This window comes from Kryptolebias marmoratus, linkage group LG4 (assembly GCF_001649575.2).
Source record: "Kryptolebias marmoratus isolate JLee-2015 linkage group LG4, ASM164957v2, whole genome shotgun sequence".
NCBI classification, from domain to species: Eukaryota; Metazoa; Chordata; class Actinopteri; order Cyprinodontiformes; family Rivulidae; genus Kryptolebias; species Kryptolebias marmoratus.
In genome coordinates this window covers 9083328-9107889 of record NC_051433.1, presented here as the reverse complement: position 1 = coordinate 9107889, position 24562 = coordinate 9083328, and the positions used below count along the sequence as shown (strand labels likewise).

Genomic DNA, 24562 nt, shown 5'->3' with positions numbered 1-24562 from the left:
CCCCCCCACACACACACACACACACACACACACAAAATAAAACTCAGTTCTTTGTTGCTAAAATGCTTCTCATATGACACCATATCCAACATAAATCCAGTTCACTGGCATAAGGCAAGAGGTTGACATATCTTTAGTTATGGGGATTTTGTTGTTTATCTGCTTTTCCAATATCTACAAATCAATCTGAGATACGACGCCTGGTCCTAGAGTTTCAAAATCCCATCAACATCAGATATTGGACCCTTTCTTTCTTACCTTCTCACTTCCAGCTAAGTCAACTAGGTACAGCTTCCCGCTCAGCTTCTGCTCCGTCTCCACGTTTTCCTGTTTGATGTTTATCAGGAAGATGCTGTGACTGCGAGAACTGTGCTCGTTCATGTCTGGGGTGAAATATGAAAAAAAGGATGAGAGGGTTTATTTAAAATACCATTTAAGTCTTTTGTTTTCCGCAGACAGAAGAAAGTTTATTGATCCTCACGCTGCATTCTCTCCCCCCCCCCCCCCCTCTGAAAATATTTTGGCATTAAGTGTTTGACAGCGTGAGTGTCGGACCATCAGGAAGATCAATGATGTGACTCACTGGTGACAGCGACATGACGGTTGGCCTTCCCCTCGTCGATCACATCCATCACTTCCTCTGGACTGGTGACGAAGCGCTCTGTGCAGCCCTAATGCATAACAGCAGCAGTATGTTACATTAATATATGTTGTAAAGGAAAGAAAACGACATTGTCAAAGTATACAGTATATATGGATGAAAGTATATGCACAGATAAAAGCCGTCTCTGTGTAAAAAATTGCCACCCCATATTTTTATGTCTCTCTTTATTTATGTACAGACACACAAAAGATCCAAAGAAACGCATAACCATCTAAATACAGCAAAAGCTTGTAGTTTGTTTGACCTTAAACTGTGAAGACTATATGTGAGACTTGCTGAAATTCTTTCAACAAGAGTATTTTTTTAACCCAACAGTTATGGAGCATAAATAAGAAGATTTTTTTTCACACTCTTCTTCATCCTGTTTGATGCTGTAAGGCAACAGGAAACAGATGCTTATCTGAGAAACTAAAAACAAGGCAAACAGTTTCTTTGTTCCAGCTCAGCTTAGTTGGTTAATAGACTTTATTACCAAAGAAAATATAATGAAATAATAATTCACCATTTTAGACATGGTTTTTTGCTTAACTGACAATAGAAATTTGGGTTAAATTGATCTGTTTCTTAAAAAAATATACCACCACAATTTTCACAATCGCCTGAAAAAAAAAAAAAAACGTACCTGGATGTTCTGGCTGAGTTGTTTTGTTTCCAAATATATATATATATATATATATATATATATATATATATATATATATATATATATAAATAAAGCGACTGCTTAGCTAGAATAAAAGTTGCTTTCTCACTGAGCTGCAAATGTTGGAGCCTAGTTGGCGGCTCAAACCTGACTCAGTATTGCAAGAAAATCTGCAACGTTTCAGTTGCAGCCTCACTGAATTATTAGTATTTGCAACCAGCGAGCTGTATAGTAGTGCTTTGCATGGCCAGTTTTGGAAAATCATGGCTTATTTTTGTATTTCTGCATATCTGGTCCATGCACGTTATTTTGTTGCCCACCTCCAGCCACAATGTACCCACTTTAGCAGCTGCCCCCATGTTTATAATTTAATCTGCTGGACTACACTTATAAAATAAAGGTAGTCAAATTTGAACCAGTTTTTATTAACTTCTTAATCTTCAATGGATTTCTCTTTTAGACCTGGACGTGTTTTCTGTCAGATGAGAGCTCCTGTGCTGGAGCTCTATCTCTCTTTAGAGGGGTTCAGGATGCCTGCAATGACTCGGTGACTATTTTAAGAAAAAGAGTTGTCACAAATTTCTTGAACATGTTCAAAATTCAAGTGACAAAACTATGTGTCTCTGCAACTCAAGTCAGGAAACTGAGACCCCCTGCAAACATCACAAGATGTTCTGGAGACTCCCTCGAATGCTGTTTATCAACTAATCTAAAGCAAAGGCAGCCTAGTGAGATGCAGGCTTAAAAGTGACATTTTACTGATTTTAGCTTGTACCTTTTCATATATATGCAGGATTTCAATCTTTACATCCCTGGCAGAAAGTGATATACTGCATTTTCCAGCACATTCCACTCAAGTGCTACAGGTGGCAAAAAGTAGACACTTTGAATCAGGATCCACAAAGTGTGAACAAATATGAGAGCCTTGCTAATTTCTCATTTGTTCAAAAACACAGTTAAGTTAACCCAATAATTACCAAGCACAAATGAGAGGATTTGCTGTTCTCTTTATCTTGTTTAATGCTGTAATCTGACATCAAACAAATGCTGAATAAAACTTATGTTAATTTTCTCATTTGTAGCATACATTATTGTATTTTTAAGACACTAGTTGGCATAAATTAACCATTTTAAAATGCAATCTAGTATATTGTGGATTTATAATGATAGTATATTCTACAATACATGTAATATATCGCTAGAAGAACTAGAAGAACATAATAGCGAAAAATTACTGAGGCAAATAAGCTGAGAACTAATTTTATTTTGGAAAACAAAACAACAGATATAGTATAGTTGCCTGCCTTATTTTACCTTATGAGTTCATGAGTGCAGGGATGAACAAACAAGGGCAGAGAGTTTTAGGACAAAAAGCAGTGTGTGACAAGAGTGTAAAGTGTCGGCACAGTGATCTCTTGGCCTCTCTGCTTCCAGCACTTTTTGATTTATGCTTACAACCTTTCCAAAAACTGCATTACTATAGAGAAAAATTATAATCTGCTGCCAAACGGAATTACATCTGAAGTTGACTCACCTTCACATAAGGAACTCTGTATTTGTCTTCGTGCACTGACAGGTTGTTTTTTGTCACTGATTGCATGAGGGGACATAAGAAGAGAGGACATTGTTTTACTCAAGGCATTACACGTTGGTGTATGTGTGTGTGTGTGTGTGTGTCACAGCACAACTCTGTGACCTGATCGTTTTCTCTTCATATTTGTGAGTCAGCCTCTATTTATGCTGAGTGAAACAACATTATAGAACCCGTGGGCACATTTTAATTTTAATTAAGCTATTTTTGCCAAAGTCATCGAGAGGTTAAGCACACATTTCTGCCAAGTGTGAGTGAATAAAATAAGGAGTGTTTGCAAAACCAAATTATCACATTTTTGTATTTGTCTTTTGTGATGCTCTTGTTATCCTGACAAAAATGTCACTGCAAAACAATACAGAATTTTTATTTTTATGTTTTTCTTGGAGAAATTTTGGTTGTTTTATGACCCTACCATTTTTTTCCTTCAACAATAACTCCTCCTTGGGGTGTTGTTCTCTTTGTTGCCTTAATTTATCTTGCTTGTTGTTGACTTTTTTGTTGCTGGTGGTGTAAATGTTCTTCAGACTCTGGGAACTTTCCTGCATACAGATTGGGGGTTTTGACCATCGACTCTAGGTCCATAAATTATATAATCACAGGATTTCTGCATTTAACGCTTTATTCAGAGCTCTAAGGTGGTTTATGCTGGTTTTATTTTGTAGAGATAGGATCATATGACTTTCAGCATTGTATATAAAAAAAAACCAACTAAACCTTTGCTGATCGGGGCAGATATAAAGCTGTTTATTTCTCTATTTAAGTTAATCCATTACTTTATAGTTATCATTTCAAATTTTTTTAATATAATGCTATAATAGCTCATTCTCTGCATAAAAAGTAGATTTTAAATGAGCCTAGTTTTAGGATAATATATATTTGAGTCCAAATAAAAAACAGATCAGGGCAGACTCAAGCACTGACTCAAGCACTGACTCTTGTTTGTTTGCTGCCTGTCTTCCACTTCATATGTTGCCCCTGATGCTCCTGAGACTAACTGTGAAGCTTTTAATCCCCATCTGTACGACACAGAAATGTGCTGTGCTATCAAATGTAAGTCGTGTTTTCACAGCTTCAGTGCATAAACATACCATCCAGTAAGTCCCGGATTTTTTCCATGTAGATCTCAAAGTAGGAAACCTGAAAAAAAAAAAAGAAAACTCTAATACTAGAGAATGAGATGAATGATATAGATGCTTCATGCACAAATACAAGCTGCTGCACAACACTGTAATGATCTTTTCCCTTGGTATGAATATAAATGTTCTCTATTATAGTATAAGACCATGGCGTAAAGAGAAAATAGTAAATTAAGATACTATGATTGATTGATGCTTGTTGGGATTTCAAAAGGATTACCCGTATATTTATATTATAGTGTGTAGAAGTGCAAATGTACGGATTAACAATTGCAGCTGAAAATGCACACTAACCTTTATATGAAACTCTAAGTTTTCATCCATGGCAAAGATATGTTCAAAAATATCCTGGGAAATCCGAGGAATGATTCCCATCGCCTGAGAATCATGAAGGTTCCCCTGTAGGAAGAATGAGTCTAAATAAGTATAAAATGTGAATGAACAGTAGGATAAATCCCGAGCCTGGGGCAAATTAAGCAAGGAGGATAGCGTAAGAACAGAGAACAAGGTGGATTTTCACTTGAAAAGGACCAGAGTTACAAAGGAAGTGAGTTCCCACACATGGCTGTAAGTGGAAGATAAAAAATGATCGCTATGATGGAAGTGGATTTACAGCCATTGTGGGTGGAGAAGAAGATTACAAGAATGAGAGAGGAAAAAAAAAAAACCTTTGTGTTTGTGTGCAAGTGTGTACCACAACAGTAGGCCTTCTTTTTGAATTATTTAGCAGTACTGTACCTCCATGGTGTGTGTTTTTCCTGAAGAAGTCTGCCCATAGGCAAAGATAGTCCCATTGTATCCCCCAAGCACATCTAATATGAGAAGAAAGAGGAAAACATATGTTAGATGGTGAATAAAGCGGAGGGAGATTTACCTGATAATGAAAGATTGGCATCTAAAGTGTCTAAATTACAGACTTCAGCTGTGTAAACAAGACAAGTCGTACCCAGAGAGAGACAAACGTCTTTGACCTTTGATCCAAATTGAGCCTCATAAAAATTGTGCACTGAGGAGCATATGGTATTTAAGCCTGAGTACGTGCTGAAATACCTTTGTGACTGCGCACAATAAACAACAACTACCTGAAGCTTTTAGCATCACCAAGAGCCACTCACCGTGGCTTCAAGCAGCTACAGATAGATTATTCTCTCTATTCATTTCGAGCCACTGGAAAAACAACAATGTATCACCAGCTGAAGTTGTAAAGAATCACATTGTTGAACGTCATAATGCTGACACAGACCCATAAAACCTGGCAGTAAAAGTCAAACATGGGTAAAGAAAAACATATCGTGCTGAGAGGGCTGGTTGCCACAGGTGAGCTGACCACAAACAAATCAGAAAATCTTTCAGCTGAAACCGAGCAGAACCCCATTCCCCTCCCCGTCTTCTCCTGCCAGGGCTGCTCGCCGAATATCACAGCTCTCTGCTCAGCAGCTTGTCTTGTTCTGCTTTCACACTGGTCAGATTGAGACCAAAACAATGTGATGGGGGGGAAAGGAAGAATCAAAGGATAAAGCTTGTGCTTTCTCACGATTCAGAGGCAGCAGAAGATTAGATGGCCAAAACAAAATATAGTAAATGGAGAGGAGAAAGCATAAGAGTGAGACAATAAAGAACAAAAAATGGGTTCAAAAAGGCAGATATTCAGAAAGACCATAAACAAGAGAAAGCATCTTCTAAAAACTACTTTTCTCTGATGTTGCTCCCCCTGCTTTTTTCCTCCTGACAACCCCTTAAATCTCACTCTTCTCTCAGTCCCTACTTTGAACTTCTCCAACCTTGTGCTTTAGCCTGTCTTGCCTTTTTATTTAATCTTTCCTCAGCTTACATGGCAATCTCTCAGTCTGTAACCAATCTCCCTCTCCAAATCAATCTTTTTCATCCTCTATCTGGAAATAGTTCAATGAAGTTTAATGCTTTGAAGAAAAACAAGATCCTAACGAGGAAAAAAACAAGGTGTGCGGAGAAAGAGAAGAAATTAAAAAAAGAGACCAGCTTCTCAGCTTTAGAGTGCTGGTTTAATTTGATCTAAGGCCTTCTGAACAGACACCAAGTAAAAAATGTTTTGCAAGTTGGATTTGCAGAGATTAAGTTGATTGTTTAACAAATAAAATGCTTTCAAGGAATGCAAAATGGCATTAAAGCCTCAATGGTTATCATATTCAAAGTGGTATTTCTTTCACAGAAAACAGTTATTTCAGTAGGCTACCAGTAATTTGCACAGTTATTAAGTAATTTAAAAAAGGATTTTTTTCACAACTACTGTAATTTGTTTATTCGCACTTTTAAAGTTACACAGAATGACAATAAGGCAACAGTTTGGGTCATGTGAAAATAAACAGTGACTAACTTAGTGTTTCTTATTTCCAATAATGCTCGCAGGCATTTTGTCAGCTTCTTGATCTCGTTGAAGTCAACTTTTCCTGCACGATGCTGCAATGACAGCCTCCTAAATGATACTGAAAGAGGTGCATTATCTTTTAAAAATCTGAAAATGATCAAAATCTCAACTAAAAGCTAAGTTTACAAAACTGCTGCTTAAAGCTAAAATTACTAATACAGTAGCTAAAAGCTAAAACAAGTTCAGGTCTGCTGAACCAGACTTGAGAAGATGTTTTCAATGGAGGAATTGAAGAGATCTCAATGTATTTCTATAGGGGGGTGGGGGTTAAATTAAATAATCCAAAAAGTGTAAAAGTTATAAATATTAAAAATCATTATAAATGAAAGGTTAAAATAGAACAAAGATTGCAGAAGTAGTTAGATTACAAAAAAATGTGTGAAAGAAACTATAAACAGGAAAACAATGGTGTGAATGCAACTTCAACACCATTAGGGCTGTTATGATGTTTGGGTTTTAGCTTTAAACTTAAGTTTTTGGCCACTTGTTCTTCAGAAAAATCCAGGTGGAGTTGTACGTCTAGAACATGGTGGAACTGAACAATAGCGGCCACATTTTTTTATGAAAATGTTGCGCCTGTGACGCATTTAACAGTTTTTGACCGTTCAGTTTCTGTTAAACCACAAGTGTACCACGCTGTAATTACTTCATGAACAGCTTGTTATCGGGTATTAATCACTCTAAGCCACACCCACCCCTCATTACAAAATGTCACACCAACTGAAAATAATTAACTTCAATAATGACTCAAGGTTATGTGGTTTAGAGCAGGCAAATATGAAAGAACAGATCCGTTCAGAATGCTTATTTGTCTAAATATTATGCATGCAGTGTACTGCTAAAGCATGCACTATTTTAATCTATTTATCTTTATCCATTTCACACCTGTACTTGTCGGAGGTGCGACAACATCATGTCATGAAAATGGGTTTTCTGCTGCCTGCAGGGAGCTGCTACTGTATGCACCGGTGACTAAGGTGTGAACTGACAAAGTCAATATAGAGATCAAGACTGCGGAGGATATGATAATTCAAGGTCTGCTGTTGTTTTCTCCCTCAGCATTTGTGTCATTCATGCAGCTTTGAGACAAGAGGCACGGCGCCACTGATGTGACTCACCTTTGACAATCTGCTTGGCGCAGGTGTTGTAGACTTGTTCCTGTGTGGTGTTAGTTGGGAAGACCTGGTCAAACACGTACGACTTCCCCTGTGAATGCCAAAACAAACACTGTCATCGAAGACAAAGACACTTTGCAGAGTGTTTTAGATTACTGTCAGCACCATAGCCTCTCCTGTGGCTTGGTATAAAATCCATCATAGAAACTTTGCACAAGGGTGTGTGTGAGAGAGAGATCAGCTTCATACATTATTTTTATTACCAAAGTAAAATATAAACCTATAGTGGCACTATATGGAAGGAAAAAGTCAATATTTCCTTTGGAGAGTGTGAACTTTTGTTTTAGACGCTGTGTTTGCGTGTGTGCTAGCTCTGAACATCAGGGCAAAAAAAAAAAAAAACACAATAAGAAGTCCATCTATCTTCTTTTCAAAGATGCAGCGTGCATCCTTGAGTGTTTTTTTTTTTTATGCCACTGAGAAGCGGTGAGTGTTTTGATTAGAGTGGTGCTGCATTGAGCTTTAGGTAGAAGATGGTCTGACCCCAGGAGAAACAGATAGAGATTCCCTCTGAGATGAAGCCATTAGAGGCAGCATTCAAGGGCTTCAAGAGTGAACTGAAGCAACGGAGAGAAGAAATGGATTGGGGGAGTGGAGCAGAGCAGAGGATAGAAAATGCAGAGAGGGTAGATGAAAACAGATGACCTAAAACCAGCGTCGGCATGTAAGAAAGACAATGTGAAAAAAATCTATAAAAACAAAGAAATAGAAAAAAGAGAGTTTTTTTCAAATTATGTAGCCTCTAAACCAGAAACTCTCAGCTTGAATGTTATTGAGGAATTTCAAAAGTTACCTCACAAAAGAGTTTATCAGACATTTTCTGAATTATACATACGGCACAAAATGTTCAATACATGTACCAATATAAATATTAATATTAATAAAGTAAGTTGCTTTGTTAATTATCATATTTATAAAACAAACTGAAGGTCTGATGATGGTGGTGAATATGATGACTCATGGGAGGCTTCTCTGGTTTGGAAACAACCTATTCAGACAAAATGCAACCAAACAAATGCAGCTTGAGAGCTAGAAGTGTCATGGTTTTGAGGTTTTAGTCCTAGTTTCAGTGTTCTGAGTTCATTTTTGTTTGACATTTTTACATCTTTCTGTGAGTTCAATTGGTTTTAATTATTTGTGTTATTTAGTTGAGTTTTATTCCTGTTACCGCTGGATGTCTTCAGTAATGCTCGTTTGCAGCTTCATACTGTATTCTGTTGGTAATCAGCACACCTGCAATCTTTAACTCATAGACATTTCTGGAGCACATATTCTACAGTCTGTTTTCAGGTTCTCCTGTCTGCTTCGCAATTTTTTGTGTTCACCGCTTGCCTGGGATTTTGTCATTAACGTTCGTTCTGGATCTTCATCCTGATTCCGCCTCCTGTGTGGATACTTTCACACAACAAACTGTGACAAGAAGTAGTCCTTGAACAATGCCCATCAGGTTTAAAAAAGGACAGGATAAATAATTAAAAACAGCATTTCTTTAAGAATCTTTAAAAAATTTAATCTAGAAAACTATCACTATTCTTTAAAACAGGACTCAGGTTCTGTTTGCCAGGTTAATTAAGAGATTTTACTGGAAGAGCCAGGTTCAGTATACCTTTTTAAGAAGAGAAAGAGGAAAAAAGACTCCTAATGTTGCATCTTTTAACCGTGAGAAAACAGCTAAATATTTTGTCATAAGTGTCAGCTCGCAGTCAGTATTTTTATATTCCTAGAGTATTTCTGGGTTTGTAGAGCTCTTTTGACTAAGCATGCTAAAAATGCAACAAACCTGTCATCAGCAAAAAAACAAACCAAAAAAAAAATAAAGCTCTGATAGTGTTTTCTAAGAAAGCTGCAAAGAGAAATACTTTTTCTGATTCAATGAGCAGCCCTTTGATTGCTTTAGCTAAATTTATAAGATCCTCTGGAAACTCAGTGTTGACCAAACTGGTCTAAAACCTCATTAGTCATATTATTATCTCACTGGCTGTTCTGGAAAATCACACACCAATAATTCCCTGCACTTGCAGACATTATGAGCTCCCCTGCTTTGCAAATCTCTTAACAGCAGTCAACAAGGATTTTACTGTCAATCAAAAATTACAATTTGCTTTGAGTGCCATTACTTTTTTTATATTATGTTTGTCTTATAGTAAGAAACTAATACACTATAAAAACAGAATAATTTTATATTTAGGCCTGGAGGAAGAGGTAGAGCATAGATCTAAATGTGGCGTTCTAGTTTATCACACCCTTTCTTTGCACACCCTCCATTCAAAGTAGGATTGCTGCACCTTTATTGTTGCCATGTCCTCTTTTTAGTGACACACAGAGGCAGAACAGAAGGTCAGAGTTAATGCACCTGTGTGCCGACAGCCGATGTAGTCACAGAGCAGAAACAATTTGTGTGTGTGTGTGAAGGACATGCAGGATGGAAGGACTCAGCTCTGAGCCATAATGATGCTGTTGTCTGAAGCCACACACTGATGTGGTTCTAAATGGACTTCGTTTGGTCTGTATGAACAAGAAAAGGTAGACAAGGCGTCAGCGCTTCTGTCGTTTCCGGGCCGGTGTGGCGTGACCACTGTGGGAAAAAGGCAGCTGAAAATAAAATTGCTGCTTTTTAAACAGAAGCTTGTCATCCTATTCAGCATTGCTGTGATTTTCTGCTGTGGCTGCTGCTCCTCAGTGAACTGATATATATACTGAAACAAGATAAAGACTACTTGAAAAAAGCCTACTATTTCATAAAGCGATCCCTTGAGACTATTTTTCTCTTAGGACAACATACGTTGAGAACAATTGAAACTTTATTTCAATCTGCAATGGGAATCCACATTTTTTTCTCACTATGCTGTTTTTCAGCCTGTTATAAAGAAAAGCTGCAACATGAAAGGAGAAACAGAACAATATGTGTGTCTGCTTCACAAGGAATTCCTGCTTCACAGTTTTACCTTTGCATAAAATTATTTGTTCACGACTTTTTTCCGCATATCTTCTTCACGTCCTAATGAGTGAGCTGTTTAGTTGTTGCTGTAGAGGGCTGTAATCACAGCTGCAGGTACAAACAAGCTCCCCATCAGAGGTGATTAGGACAACTCTTTTCCTTGTGCGCTAATTGTACTGTAGCACAGAATGCACATGCAAACCAAGCTAAATAACCGAGAGGGAGAAAAGTGGGACTAAAAGGGAAAAGGCATGATGTTGTAGTCATTGGATGGAATGAAATTAGTGAGTTATATAATTGTGTAAAAAAAAAAAAAAACGCCCCTTTGGCAATCATTTGTTTTGCTGGCTCCTCTTTTACAACATTAATCTGCTCTAAATTAACATGATAATAGCTTACATGCATTAGCCATGCTGTAAGCTTTCCATCTGCATCTCCATTTCCTTCACAGGGCCTGTCCGTCTCGTCAGGTATAAACACATTTGCTTGTTTGTTTGTGTAATTTAACAGATGTCTCTTCCATCATTTGTCCGGACGCGGACGGGGAGCGCTGGAACAGGAAGCAAAGGGTGTTCGAACGCAAGTGTGCAAACGTTTGTCTGCTCGTTCAAGTGAGTAAATATTACACTGAATTATGCTGGTATATGCAGACATTGTTCATGGCCCTCAGCGTTGTGTGGCACATCAAACACCCACATGGTCTGTCCAGCCAGCAATCTGCTGCTGTCTGCCAGAAAACAAAAGAGCCAGCGGGAGAGAGACCACAGCACAGACAAACCACAACAATAAACACAAACTGTGAGTGACTGGTGATGGGCAGAAATTACCATTTAGACACAAACTCAGACTGAATAAGCAATAAGGACCAAAGAAATAATCAAATTAAAGGCCTAGCATTCCTTGAAGAAATGCATATCATCTGCCACAATTCATCCCAGAGTTTTAGACTAAAATCGTCTTATGTTGTAAAATGTTGTAGATGTTTTGGTCAAACCTTGAAAATAATGTGCAACACAAACTCGTGTGATATTGTGAGATGTTGTACTCAAGAGTATGTGTTGTGAATGACTCCCAGCTACTACCACATTCAATTTTGGCTCAATATCTGCAAAAATGACTGATTTCTGCATTTTTATGGTTAGTTGACCGTGACAGCCATCTTGAATTGGACTCCAAGAGTAATCATCTCTAGATGTACACCCAGTGCTTACTTTCTGCGAGTTTCATCAAAATTCATTCACTGGTCCGTGAGACATAACACACATATTTGGGTAACACATGAAAAATAAAACCATTTATTTGACAATGACAATAAAAAGTACAAGTCAAGGCTCTAAATCACTAAGAAAAGGGCTGCAGAAATACAATAAAAAAGCTACTGATCAAAGGTAATAAAGAGAGTCAATGAGAGGTTAAAAAAGGGATAAAAACCTTATAACTTTAGCAACTGCTCAATATTTAGCAGCTCATTCAGCAAAGTTTAATTTTCACTTTTTTTTTCATGAATGCCGAGTGACTCATCTCAACCCAAAGTATGAGCCCACCTTCTCTCAATTCACACTTTGTCAGTGTTGTAAAAAAAAAATGATATTTTTAAGCCTCTCATGAGCTTTTTATACACCTGAGTAAATATTGGTGACTAAACGTGACATTTATGTCAGAAGATTTACCGAAGAATGATGAGTTTTTGCCTATCTGGGATTTACAGAAATTGAAAAGCAGCAACTTTTTACTCTTATGATTGATTTGTGTTTAGGGCTCTGTGCACCTCTCCATACAGGTGTGTTTATATGTCTGTCAACCTAACGTCAGTGTGATACTAAGGATTCTCACATACCTTTGAACACCGTCTGTTTCCTGCGAATATCTTGTCAATTTCCAATTATAGAGAGCTTAACAAAACTTTTCCCAGCATTTTCACTTTCTCTGAGTGCATATAAGATATTTTTTCTTTTCCCTTCACATGTTATACTTTCTATTTTCAGTACTTGATCAGGATGTTTGTTGAGCTCATAACATAAGATAAATCAAGTCACTACACTTCAGTCATTCGTGCCACTTGGGCCAGGATGCTGAAGTTAGGTTTTGAAATATATTTTGACAAAAACAGACATACTTTGAGGCCTAATATCTATAAAACTACCACAGTTCTCTTTGATAAATACTTAGGTTTTTATTCATTTCAGACTCTATTTCAGACTATTGCTGATATTTGTTGTTATTTATTTTAACATGACATATTTAGATTGTTTTACAGTGCTTTAATTTTATCCCTCAAAACAAAATCTGGATTCTTGTACAATAATTTTTATCCCTCGTTTGTCAGCCTGAAGTCAATTTATTCCTATGAGAGTCACTGTAATCTCCAACAGATCTCCAATTTTTGCCTTGGGTGTGTTAAAAATGTCAAACCTTTGCAGAAAGTGTTGAAATGTTGGACATTAAAGATTTATGTGGAAATGAGTTGCTGCATTACACTGATTTCACAGTGTTGCTTTAGAATTAGCTTCATATCTGTGATCAGATGACATTGTCCATCTTTTATCTGCAGTTTGTAATTCAGATATCCAAGAACCAGCAAAAGCTGGGGTTGCAAGTCTCTGCCTTGGTTATTTTGTAGATCAGATGCTGAAAAGGAACTTTTTCAGTAGAACAACGTTCACCCATGTGTGTTTATTTATCCATAATTATCCAAAAGTCCTGCTTTGAGGACTGATTTTTAGAATTTCTACAACATAGTTTAATTTCGACTCGTTTTGCTTATTTAATAACATTAGGCTTCAGATTCTAATTCTAAAAACCAGCCATGACTGCTACTATTTTTCAGTCTGCAAATAGCACCTATAACTCATCTAAGGGATATAAAAGGATGTTTTTTCTGCATTGTGACAGAGCTTTTAAAAATACATTACAAAGGTTTGTTTGTAAGAGAACAAATCGTCTCTGGATCTTGAGTCGAGCTTTAAAAAGTGCCCACTCTTTTCAAGTGCCAATGTCCTTCATTTTTATTATTTTTTAATATTACTGTTTTAAAAAAAGTCCTTCTTTAACCAATGAGGCCTGGTGCTGTTAGTAAATGGTCATAAAGATCTACAAACATATTTACATTTGATGTCAAATGTAGCATGACTGACCATCAGTTTCACTCCTGACTGCAATAGAAATAAGTGTGGCTATGAAAAAATAATGATGCCTTTTTCCAGCAGCTGTTTATATAGAAAAGAAAATCTCAAAACTCACCCTGCCATAAGTGACCTGCTTCAACTGGCAGAGAGGCAACATTAGCAAATAGTAATTAATGAAGCATTTAAAAGCCAAAAGGCTATTAATTCTCTGAGAAGTTTCTGAAACTAAAATGAGGATGGTTCATGCACCATTTATTTGTATAATAGTTTGTGAACCCAAAAATGACCTCAAATTAGTGCATGGATGAATATTATTCTATATAATGTGCACACACGGTTCTGTTCAGTTGTATTTATTTTAAGTGACAAGTTGCATATTTATTCCTGCCTGCAGGAAACCAATAAATCTGTGATAGTATTTAAATATTATATTAAATATATATTTGCATTTTCTGTGAAAGTGTGAATGCTGAACGCTGAATGAAATTTGCTGAAGACTTGTTAAAGCTAAAAGTACACAACACTAGCTAAAAGCTAAAAGAAACAGAATATTATATAAAAGCTAAAATAACCAAAATGCTAGCTAAAATTAACAAAAGAGAAGCTGAAAGCTAAGTACAGCTAAAGGCTAGCTAAAAAGTATGAGTAGCAAAAAAGCTGTTAAAAGTAGCAAAAGATTAGCTAAATGCTAAATGTACCAAAACAGTAGCTAAAAGGTAAAAATGGCAGAATGGTAGCTAAAAGCCAAAAGTACCATAAGAAGACAGAAATAGAGCAAGTTGGCTAAAGCAGATTCCAAAGAAAACAATGATTTAAAAAAAAACTGATGAAATATCAGTGAATTTCTATAATATTAATAATAAATATTTCTAAATAAAGTTAAACATTTAGGAAAATATGAAAGTTACAAAAAACAAAAGTCATAGCATCCAACTCCTGATTCAGCTGAATGTTTTGATTTATAAAAGGCTAAAACAGCACAAAACCTGTAGAAGTAGTTAAATTGAAAATAATGCACAAAAAATGAAAGAAAGAAAAACAATAGTGCGAATGCTGAATCAGCAAACACACAATAATAAAAACCAGCCTATGGCTAAAGACAAAAACATTTGAGACACATTCTGATAATAAAACATCATCACTTCTATTGAACCCAAATTCAATTTAATAGTTCTTCCAGATTCTACGGTGAACCTATGAGGTTATAGAGGACATTATGGCTGTTAACAAATCAGTCTTTGTTACAAAATGAACAATACGAGGTGGTCGTTCAAAAGCTGCAAACTGCACTTTCCAATGTGCCAGAGTCACCTGCTTCATTTCACTCTGCCTTCCATCTAGTGTGACCTTTTCTCTGAGAGGTTTTCCGGCTCTGCAATTACCTCATACCACATCCAGCTTCCCTTCTGCCAGATAACTCACATTACTCACACGGCCACGCCAGGGCTTTTGCCAGGAAAATGTTTTAACGTCTGATCAGGCGGCTAAGCTGCTTTGTGTTTTTGCAGGGTACAGTTTCAAAGATACAAAGCCCATTTACATGTGGGGAACGTTTAGTGACTGAATGTACTCGGTGTGAGGAAAGGCACAAATACACACACACACCCATTTATTTCCCATTCAGGGACATTTCACCCTCTGTCCCATCCATCAGGTTTCACACTGAAAGCGCACCTGCCACTAAACAACCTAAAGAAAAATCTGGATGAAATGAAAAGAAGACCGAGCATGTGTTCCACCACCTCCAACACGTCGATAGCCTTTCAGTCAGCCACACAGATGTTTCGCTTTTTCTTTTTTTTTTCACAACTGCTAGTTTGCAGTAGTTTTAGCAGATAAAGAACTCAAACTATATGTGTGTGTGTGTGTGTGTGTGTGTGTGTGTGTGTGTGTGTGTGTGTGTGTGTGTGTGTGTGTGTCTTAATCAGTCCCTGTATCAGCCTTCGCCACAAACTCATCAACTGTTCTTTCTGCTCACACACAAGCACGCACATGCACACACGAACACACACATGCACACAGCCACAGTTAGACTGACAGGATAGAGAGGACTTCAGGCAGCCAGTGTCTGCCTCATCCGTCAAGCTAATCAGGCTTCGAGCTGCTGATAACAGAATCATTAGTGGTTCTCTCGACAACAGAAACCCCCTCACAACTGCAGAGGCTCCAGTCGCACATTATTACCAAACATTATTGAATTTCCTGTACACTCTGCTGACAAGTCTAAGCAAAGCTGACTGGCACTGTGCCTCCAGGGCAAAGCGGCTCAGTGCCTCAGATTTACAGTGGTTGTCTGAATGCAGAGTTCCAGCACTGGTGCTTTATTGTTCAGGGTTTATTTTTCTCAGTTTACTTGTTTTAATTAAAGGGATTTTTATTTTACTCAGTCACTGGGGACCCAAGACGTTCTGCTATAGTTTAACAGTCATCTCATATTTTGCTTTCTGTCCTCAGTCACGTTGTTTGTTAAAAGATCTACACGCTAAACTGGAGCAGTTAGTTCCAAAATGCAAAATATTCAGCATAAATATTCAGCATAAAGGATCAGTGAGGAAACATGAGACAGAAGAGTGAAGAACAATAAAGGATTTTTTTCTCTTCTCTGCTTTGTGCTTTTCTCCACCATCAACTTTTCAGTGACCTGGAAATCAATTGCAGTGCAACATATTGAAGAAAGTTTTAATTACAACAGAAAATCTGGGGGAGAGAAGAGGGACAAGGCTGACTGGAGGAGAGGAAACTGCAGATACAAAGGTGTGTCCGTATACACCCAGTCCATCCATCCATCTATAATCTACTGCTTGTTCTGGAGTCGGGTCGGGGAGCATCAGCTTGAGCAGGTTGGCCCAGACATCTCTTTTTATAGCCCCCTCTTCCAGCTGTTTCAGGGGGATTCCAAGGCATTTCCAGGCCAGCTGAGAGACATAGTCTTTTCAGTGTGTCCTGGGGTCTCCTCCCAGTTGGACATGCCCGGAACACTTCCCTATAGGGAGGCGTCCAGGGGGCATCCTTACCAGAAGCCCAAACCACCTCAACTGGCTCCTCTCGATAGGGAGGAGCAGCGGCTCTACTCCGTGTCCCTCCTGGATAACCAAACTTCTCACCCTGCAGAGAAAACTCATTTCAACTGCTTGTATGCACAATCTCATTCTTTCTGTCACTACCCAAAGGGTAGGAACGTAGACCAGTAAACAGAGAGTTTTGCCTCGCAGCGCAGCTCTGTCTTCACCACAAAGGACCGATACAGGGTACTCGATACTGCAGAAGCTGCACCAATCCTCCTGTTGATCTCATGCTTCATTCTTCTCTCACTCATGAACAAGACTCTAAGATACTTAAACTCCTCCACTTATAGCAGCACCTCACTCCCAGCCCAGAGAGAGCAGTCCACCCTTTTCCGACGGAGGACCACGGCCTCAGATTTAGAGGTCCTTATCCCAGCTGCTTCACACGTGGCTGCGAACCGCTCCAGTGAGAGCTTCAAATCACAGCACGATGACGCCAGCAGGACCATATCATCTACAAACAGCAGAGACGGAATCCCGAGACCACCGAACCGGACCCCCTCCGCCTCCTGGCTGCACCGAGAGATTCTGTCCATAAATGTCATGAACAGAATCAGATTTATAAAGTAGCTTGCTTAAGACAGTCATTAAAAATCTATTAAACTATTTAATAAAAATAGTTTATTATGTGCTGTATCTTACTATTCGCTGAAATCTTGTCCTGTCTTAGTATGGACTGCAGCATATGCTTAAAATCTAATTGGACAAGTGGAGGCTGCTGGATTGTGTTGTGGTTAGCACCTCTGTGCATTTGTGGGCTTTCTCCAGATTCTCCAGTTTCCTCCCCCTGACCAAAAACCTTCATGTTAGGGTAATTGAAGTCTCTAAATTGACCTTATGAGCGAGCAAGTTTGGCAGGTTGACTGTCTTGTGTGTGTGTTGGGCTCTGTGATGGACTGGGGACCTGTCCAGACTGTACCCCACCACTCGTCTGTTGACAGCTGGAAAGAGACGCCAGCTCCCCATCATCCTAAACAGCACAAAGTGGGAACAGAAAATGAGTGAGAGTGAGTGGATGAGTGGAGAAGAAAAGAAGTGGCACGCCAAGAAAAAAAATATCCAGAGGAGATTAAAAAATATCTGAAAGGGATTTAAGAAATAGAAAAAAACAGAACAATCCAGGACCCTCAGATGCCCTGTTTTATAGTTGATCATCTATGGTATGCCAAATTTTCAGCTAACACCCCTTTGAATAACAACTTGTTGTTGCAAAAATACAATTTAATGCTTGTCATGTTGTGTTATTTTGACATTTTCAGCAACTAAAGAAGTGGGAAGAAATTGTGTTTCTGTGACAAGCTGTCAGAAGTTCCTACTGATTACATGCAAAAATATTACTTTCTTTGCTACATTATCTTGTGATGTGCAGACACAAAAATGTTTTATCTTTTAAATTAAGTTGCCTTTTTATGATTAATTAATTCATAGGTCAGTGTTAGATGAACAAAAACAAACACTGTCATCTGAAAAAGGTCGTATACCGACTCAAACATGAGGGGCGGCTCAATTGATCCTGTTCTCTGTGTCATGTACAAAAAAAAAAAAAAAAACAGACACAGGGAAGAAACCCAGCAGGGAACTCTGTCAGCATGTAGAAAATGATACCTGGTTCAGACAGAGTGCAAATGTGGGTCCTGCTAAGAGAATCTGGATTGAAAGGAGAGAAAGAGGAAGTTAGAAAGCAAAATAAACAAAAGAAAACTTTGTTATACATAATGGTTATATTTAATTAGAGCCCACAAGAGCAAACAGCTCTTGGTAGTGGTACCAAAATGGCCCCACAGTCAATCGAACCTAGAGAACACAGAAATGTTCTATTATAATCTGATGTTATATTATATTTTAAACACTACACTATTACACATCTTCACCTCAGACTTTGGCATTAACTTTTTAGCTTTGACCCTGTTTGGCTGTTAGCAAAATATTTCCTGACCCACTGGATGGATTTTAATGACACTCTCAGAAAGTCATCATTAACTGGACATGTACAACAAAGTAACTTTTAGAGTCATCCCAATGCAAGAAGGCTGCCACCGCTAATCACCCTTAGCCAACATAAAAATGGCTATGACTCGAATTTACAAATATTGAGCTGAAGTTTGATGTGGTAGTAGCTGAGCATCATCCATAACACATACTGCAAGCACTAACAGATCTTGTGAAATCTCACACTATTACATAAGATTGTGCATAATGTAATTTACAAGGTTTTACCAAGATGTCTGTAACCCAGTTCTTTATAATAATAAGATGATAATCATATAATCTCATAAAAGGTTAATTTAATAGATTTAGCAAAAGGTGGCGGGCAATATGCATTCCTTCAAAGAATGCTAGGCCTTTGATCATCAAAGGGACTGATCCTGTACACTCCTTCAGATTTACTGAGGGATTTGACACTCAGCCCTCAAACCTTTTACATGCGTACATGTGTGTTATAGGGTTACTAAAATCAGCCAGACACCCAGAAAGAAGCACGTTCTCCTACATGAGATGACCTCTGCCTGGAACAAAAAGCTTCGATCACAACCAGAGACAGTCTGAGAGCTCTGCTAATAGCTGTCCTCCCCCACAGAGGGAATACTTGATGTCGCAGAAAAATGTCTAAGATCTCGTAGTGTCAGAGTCACTGCTTTCCTTCCAGTCATCAGCTCCAGTTTTCACAGCCTTCAGCTCAACCTGAGTATAACTAGATGCAATCAAAATGAATTCACACAGGATACACAATTCCTCCTGACAGCAGCTTTATCTCTGTCTGTAGCCTTTAAGTGCACTAGGGGGAAAAGCTAAACATGTTTAGCATTTAAAAGTATTTTTTTTTATTTATTTATTTTTTGTTAAAGGAGGAAGCTTACCTGAAACAATGTAGTGGCTGAGTGCTAATGTGGCTCAGGCTGAAGGAAGTAATTTAATCAGCTCTTAGGAGCACTTATGGAGCAGGCAGTGCTAAATTCATTCACACCTTTATTTGTTAAAGGAGGGAAATGCTGCAGCATTTGGAAAAAAAACAGGAAAAACACCACTACTGCTCATTTTCTCTTGAGATTTTAACCATATAAAAAAGAAACCTTAACCAAGTCATTGAGAACTTTATACCATTAATAGGGTGCATGCTGAGTCAGCATTCACACATCCACACAGCATTTTCCTTTTTCCAGTAAGTTTTCTTATTTTGTGTATTTTTAGCAATTCGTTTATCAGAACAATCAGCTCATTCAGGAGATGGGTGCTATGGCTTTTTGGCTTTTGTTTTTGGAAACATTTATGCTCCTCAAAGTATTAAACTTTATGTACAAAAACATTGTTCTTTTTTATATCTGCTCCAGCATACTTGCTCTATTTTTTATGCTATTTTTAGCTAGAATTTTGCAACTTTAACTTTTAGCTAGCATTTTTCTGCTTTTGGCTTTTGATTATCATTCTGCTACTTTTGCCTATTAGCTAGTCTTTTTACACTTTTAGATTTTAGGTATCATTTTACTAATAAATCAGAATCAAATTTCTGAGATAAAGTTATAATGCAACTACTGCAGAAATTTTAAAATAAAAAAAAGAAAAACGCTCCTTGATCTTGGTGCACATTTTAAATTAGGTCTGAATCCAAGGCCTTGACACTAAAACTTATCCACAAAAGCCTGCATCCCCACCCCACACACATCCACACCAGAAAAAAAAAAAAAAAGAATGCCAACGATGTGCCTTCTAACCATTAGTGGGAGCCTTGTTAATGAAAACACGTGGCAGAGGGAATAATAAATTAGATCATGAAAGAGTGGAGAGGAAGAAGCTGTGGAGATTAACATAAACAAACCTTTCTATCATGTTATGTAGGCTGGAAGCATTTATTAGGCCCAGTAAACATAGGAGGGGAATGAAATTGTAGAGTTAATATAAAAAAGGGCAACAATCTAAATTTTTTGCATAAACCAACAACATGGTTTAGAAGATATTTTTCTGTAACTCCACAACAATGCAAGGCAGAGTGAGGCAGATAGCTAATTTCTACAATAACAGACCTTGAGGGGGAAAACAGGCAATCAGTACAAGTTTGCATGAACCAAAGCGTAAGTGATGTGAACTGAAACTTGGTTTGTTGTGGTTATAGATGTGGCTACTGGGAGCTGAAAAGATCATCTCACTGCTGCATCCTGCAGTAAAGCATTTTTAAAGTGTAGGCAAGACCAGACCCTGCCCACGCAAACATCAAAATATGCCTGAAATGTATGTTTGCCAGGATTTTCCAAGTCTCTTTTATCTAATGGAGCTTAGTTAGAAAAATCCAATACAATTATATTTAAAAAGAAAGTCAAAAACAAACTCTAAAAAAAAAACACTTTAAAGCTTGGCTCCTCTGGGAAAAGATGGGGGGAAAACAGTTTTAGAAATGTCAGAGCTCTCCAACGCCAGCTCAGTGAGCTCAGCTGTAATTAATTAAAGGCAGCAGAAGTCGTCGGGATGCAGCATCCAGAAGACCGAGATGGCTCGCTCCTCTACTGGAGATTTTCATGCTATTACCACGCTGATAAAACACCAACTGCTCGGGGTCTTGGGATGTGCAAACACGTGTTTGAGCATGTGCAGTCAGATCCGATGTGTTGCCCACAGACGCTGAGGGCCAACACAAGGCCCGGGCAGCAACCAGGGCCTGGCCACAGCTAATCAGAGGAGGATGGTTCATTACACTCCCCAGAGCTAAAACCCTGCTGTAGTCACGGCGGAAATCTTTCATAAAGGGGCAGACATGGAGAGGAAAAGTATTGACAAACCAGGACGAGCTTCTCTATCTGGGCTGCATCTACAATGAGCAAAAATAAAGACAACCTGGCAGCTCATATCCTGTTTAGTGTGGCAGCTCTCTAAATCGGTGTCAGTATAACATTAAAATTAGAAAAAAAAGATGAGCGACACAGCTGGTTGATAGCTGAGGTCCTGAACAATAAAAAATAGGCCATCTTACCCATGCATAACTCTAATTCTGAAAAAGTTGGGATGGTGTGTAAAATGTAAATAAAAACAGAATCAAGTGATTCTCAAATCATCAAAACCTATATTTTATTCACCATGGAACATAGTCCTGTTTTAGTTTGTTTGTTTTGTTTGTTTGTTTGTTTTTTGCCAGATCTTTAATTTCTCAATGTGCCACATTTTTTAAATTGGTGAGAAGTCAGGCGAGTTTAGCACCCAGACTCTTCTGCTACGAAGTCACGCTGCTGAAATGGATGCAGCATGTGGTTTAATATTGCCTTGCAAAATTATGCAAGGCTTTCCCTGAAAAAGACGTTGCCTGGATAAGAATACATACTGTTCTAAAACCTATAAAACCTTTTCTGCATTGTTTCTACCTTTTGAGATGAAGCTCCACATACCACAGGCTCCAATGCAGCTCCATACCATGGAAGAGGCAGGCTTTTGCACTGTGGATTAGTAGCAGGCCGGATGGTCCCTCTCCTCTTTAGTGGAGAGGAGGTGGTATCCATGGTTTGCAAAAAGAATTTCAAATTTTGATTCGTCTGACCTCAGAACACTTTTCCATTTTGCCTCAGTCCATTTTAAATTAGCTTTGACCCAGAGAAGGTGGTGGCGTGTCTGGATGGTGTTCATATATGGCTTCTTATTTGCATGATAGAGCTTTAACCTGCATTTGTGGATGGCACGGTGAACAGTGTTTCCTGACAGTGATTTATTGAAGTGTTCCTGAGCCCATGAAGTGATGCCCAGAACAGAATCAGACCTGGTTTTAATGCAGTGGCCCCTGAGGCCCCGAAGGTCACGAGCATCCAGTATTGACTTTCAGCTTTGTCCTTTGAGCTCAGAGATTTCTCTAGTCTTGAAATTCTATCACATTATTTTAAAAATGTTTTACTGTCTTAGATACATTTTTTGCAAACCTCTGCCTGTCTTTATTTCTGAGAGATTCAGCCTCTCTAAAATATTATTTTTCTACAATGCCCTCTCACTGACCTGTTGCCATTTAAACCTAATTTGTTGCAAAATGCTCCTCCAGCTGTTTCTTATTTGTACCACTTATTTTTTTTAGCCTTTTGTTGCCCTCTGCCATTTTTTTTTTTTAGATTTGCTGCTGCCATATTAAAACAATGCTTCTTTTTTCTTAACATAGTGCAATATCTACATTTAAACATTCAATACTTTGTTCCACTGTGAATAAAAAATGGGTTTCTGGAATTTGCAAATCACTGCACTCTTTTTTTATTTACATTTTCCACTATGTCTCATCCTTTTCAGAATCGGGGTTGTAGTAGAGGCAATCAGAATTTTACTGTTGAAGAAGAAGAATTTTTTAAAACCTCATTTTAAAGTCCTTATGTGATGCAGGGGATGTGAAGTAAACTTCATTTAAGTTGCTTGATCCTTTATTATGCCGGCTCCTGATTGACAGAGCTCCCCCTGACACCATTAAAACCTGCTAGAAGGCTTCATCAAAATTAACAGGATGAAAGATGAGCCCGAGCTTCCTCTCTAACGTCGCTCCAAAACCGCTGCTGAGTCATTAGGAAATGAGCAGCAGAATCACTCTGCTGTGAAATATAGCTTTAGACGAGTAAAAATGCACTTTTATTGCGAAAGATAACAATAAAAGGGCAAGAACGAAGGAGAAGAGAAGGTTTGATCCCAAGAGGAAGCAGCTCTGACAGCAGCAACGAACAGAGGAAATATAAGTGCAGATCTCAACCCAACGCAGGAATCCTTTCACATTCCTAATTGGACAGGGTGCGTGCTCTGCAGTGATAAAATTAGAGCCCTAAAGTGTGCGTATGGGGGGCAGGAGAACAGAAGAGCGCCTGGACTTCCATTTAAGATTTTAGTTTATGTTTGTTTTGCAAACAGTTAAGGCCATTGCAGTGACACATCTTTGAGGAGGAACGGCTCCAGAGGAACTATAAATAACAGAACGTATGAGACAGGTAGATGATATTATGCAGTTCCCGACATGCTCTGTCAACAGTTTGTTTCCACAGCAGCTGTTTCCCCCTCCTACTTTCTACCTCAACACGTGATCAAGAAAGAGACAGATGAAAAGAGAATCAGCTCTCAGATTAGGAGGATGAGCAAAGACTGCAGTCTGTTGGAAATCACATCATGAAAGAATGATCATGTTTTTGCCTGTGTGTGTGTGTGTGTGTGTGAGAGAGAGAGAGATGGGGGGGGGGTTGTCTGTAGTCAACAACATTTCAATAAAACTTTCCGAAAGTACTCATTAATTGCATTGACATCTACGGCTGATTGACAACCCCATTCAATATGGCCGCCACAAAAAAATAATCTCAGTCAACAGAAAAAATGGCTATAACTTAACAATTTTAATTTTAATTTTAATAATTTTACAGATATTGCGCTAAAATTTAGTGTGTTAGTAGCTGGGACTGCTCCTCAATTTATGCAAAATGATTGCTCAAAATTGGAGTTTACAAATTTGACATTAACTACTGGAATTAACTCTGTCTGTTAGCAAAATATTTCCAGAAGCACAGGACACATTGTAATCAAACATACAGAAAGTAATTATTGTGCTGATATCTGCAATTGATGAACTTTTGGAGTCAACCAAATTCAAGATGGCCACCACAGCCAACTGACTTGGCTGACTCAGTCAGTTTTACAGATTCTAAGATAAAACTTGGTGTGTTAGTAGCTGAGACTGATTCTCATCTTATACCCTAAGTGCTTACTGATTGAGGGACATCTTTGCTGACAACTTACTGTTGGAGTAAACCATATTTGTCTGTTAGCAAAATATCTCATAATCCACTGGGTGGATGTTATTGAAACTCTCAGAAAGTATTGACTGTACATCCA

The 24562-nt window shown here is 38.2% G+C and overlaps 1 protein-coding gene across 2 annotated transcripts in view; it reads right to left on the bottom strand.

Annotated features, from left to right (window-relative positions):
* Positions 1-24562, bottom strand: part of kif5ab (kinesin family member 5A, b) — a 65638-nt gene that overhangs the window by 35008 nt on the left and 6068 nt on the right. For both annotated transcript variants that reach the window (XM_017408880.2, XM_017408881.2), the window contains exons 2-8: positions 7560-7647; positions 4776-4849; positions 4332-4436; positions 3990-4038; positions 2842-2897; positions 584-671; positions 259-383 (exon numbers count right to left, since the gene is read on the bottom strand). In XM_017408880.2, the coding sequence (XP_017264369.1) occupies positions 259-383; positions 584-671; positions 2842-2897; positions 3990-4038; positions 4332-4436; positions 4776-4849; positions 7560-7647 (585 nt within the window). The remainder of the gene's footprint in view (positions 1-258; positions 384-583; positions 672-2841; positions 2898-3989; positions 4039-4331; positions 4437-4775; positions 4850-7559; positions 7648-24562) is intronic.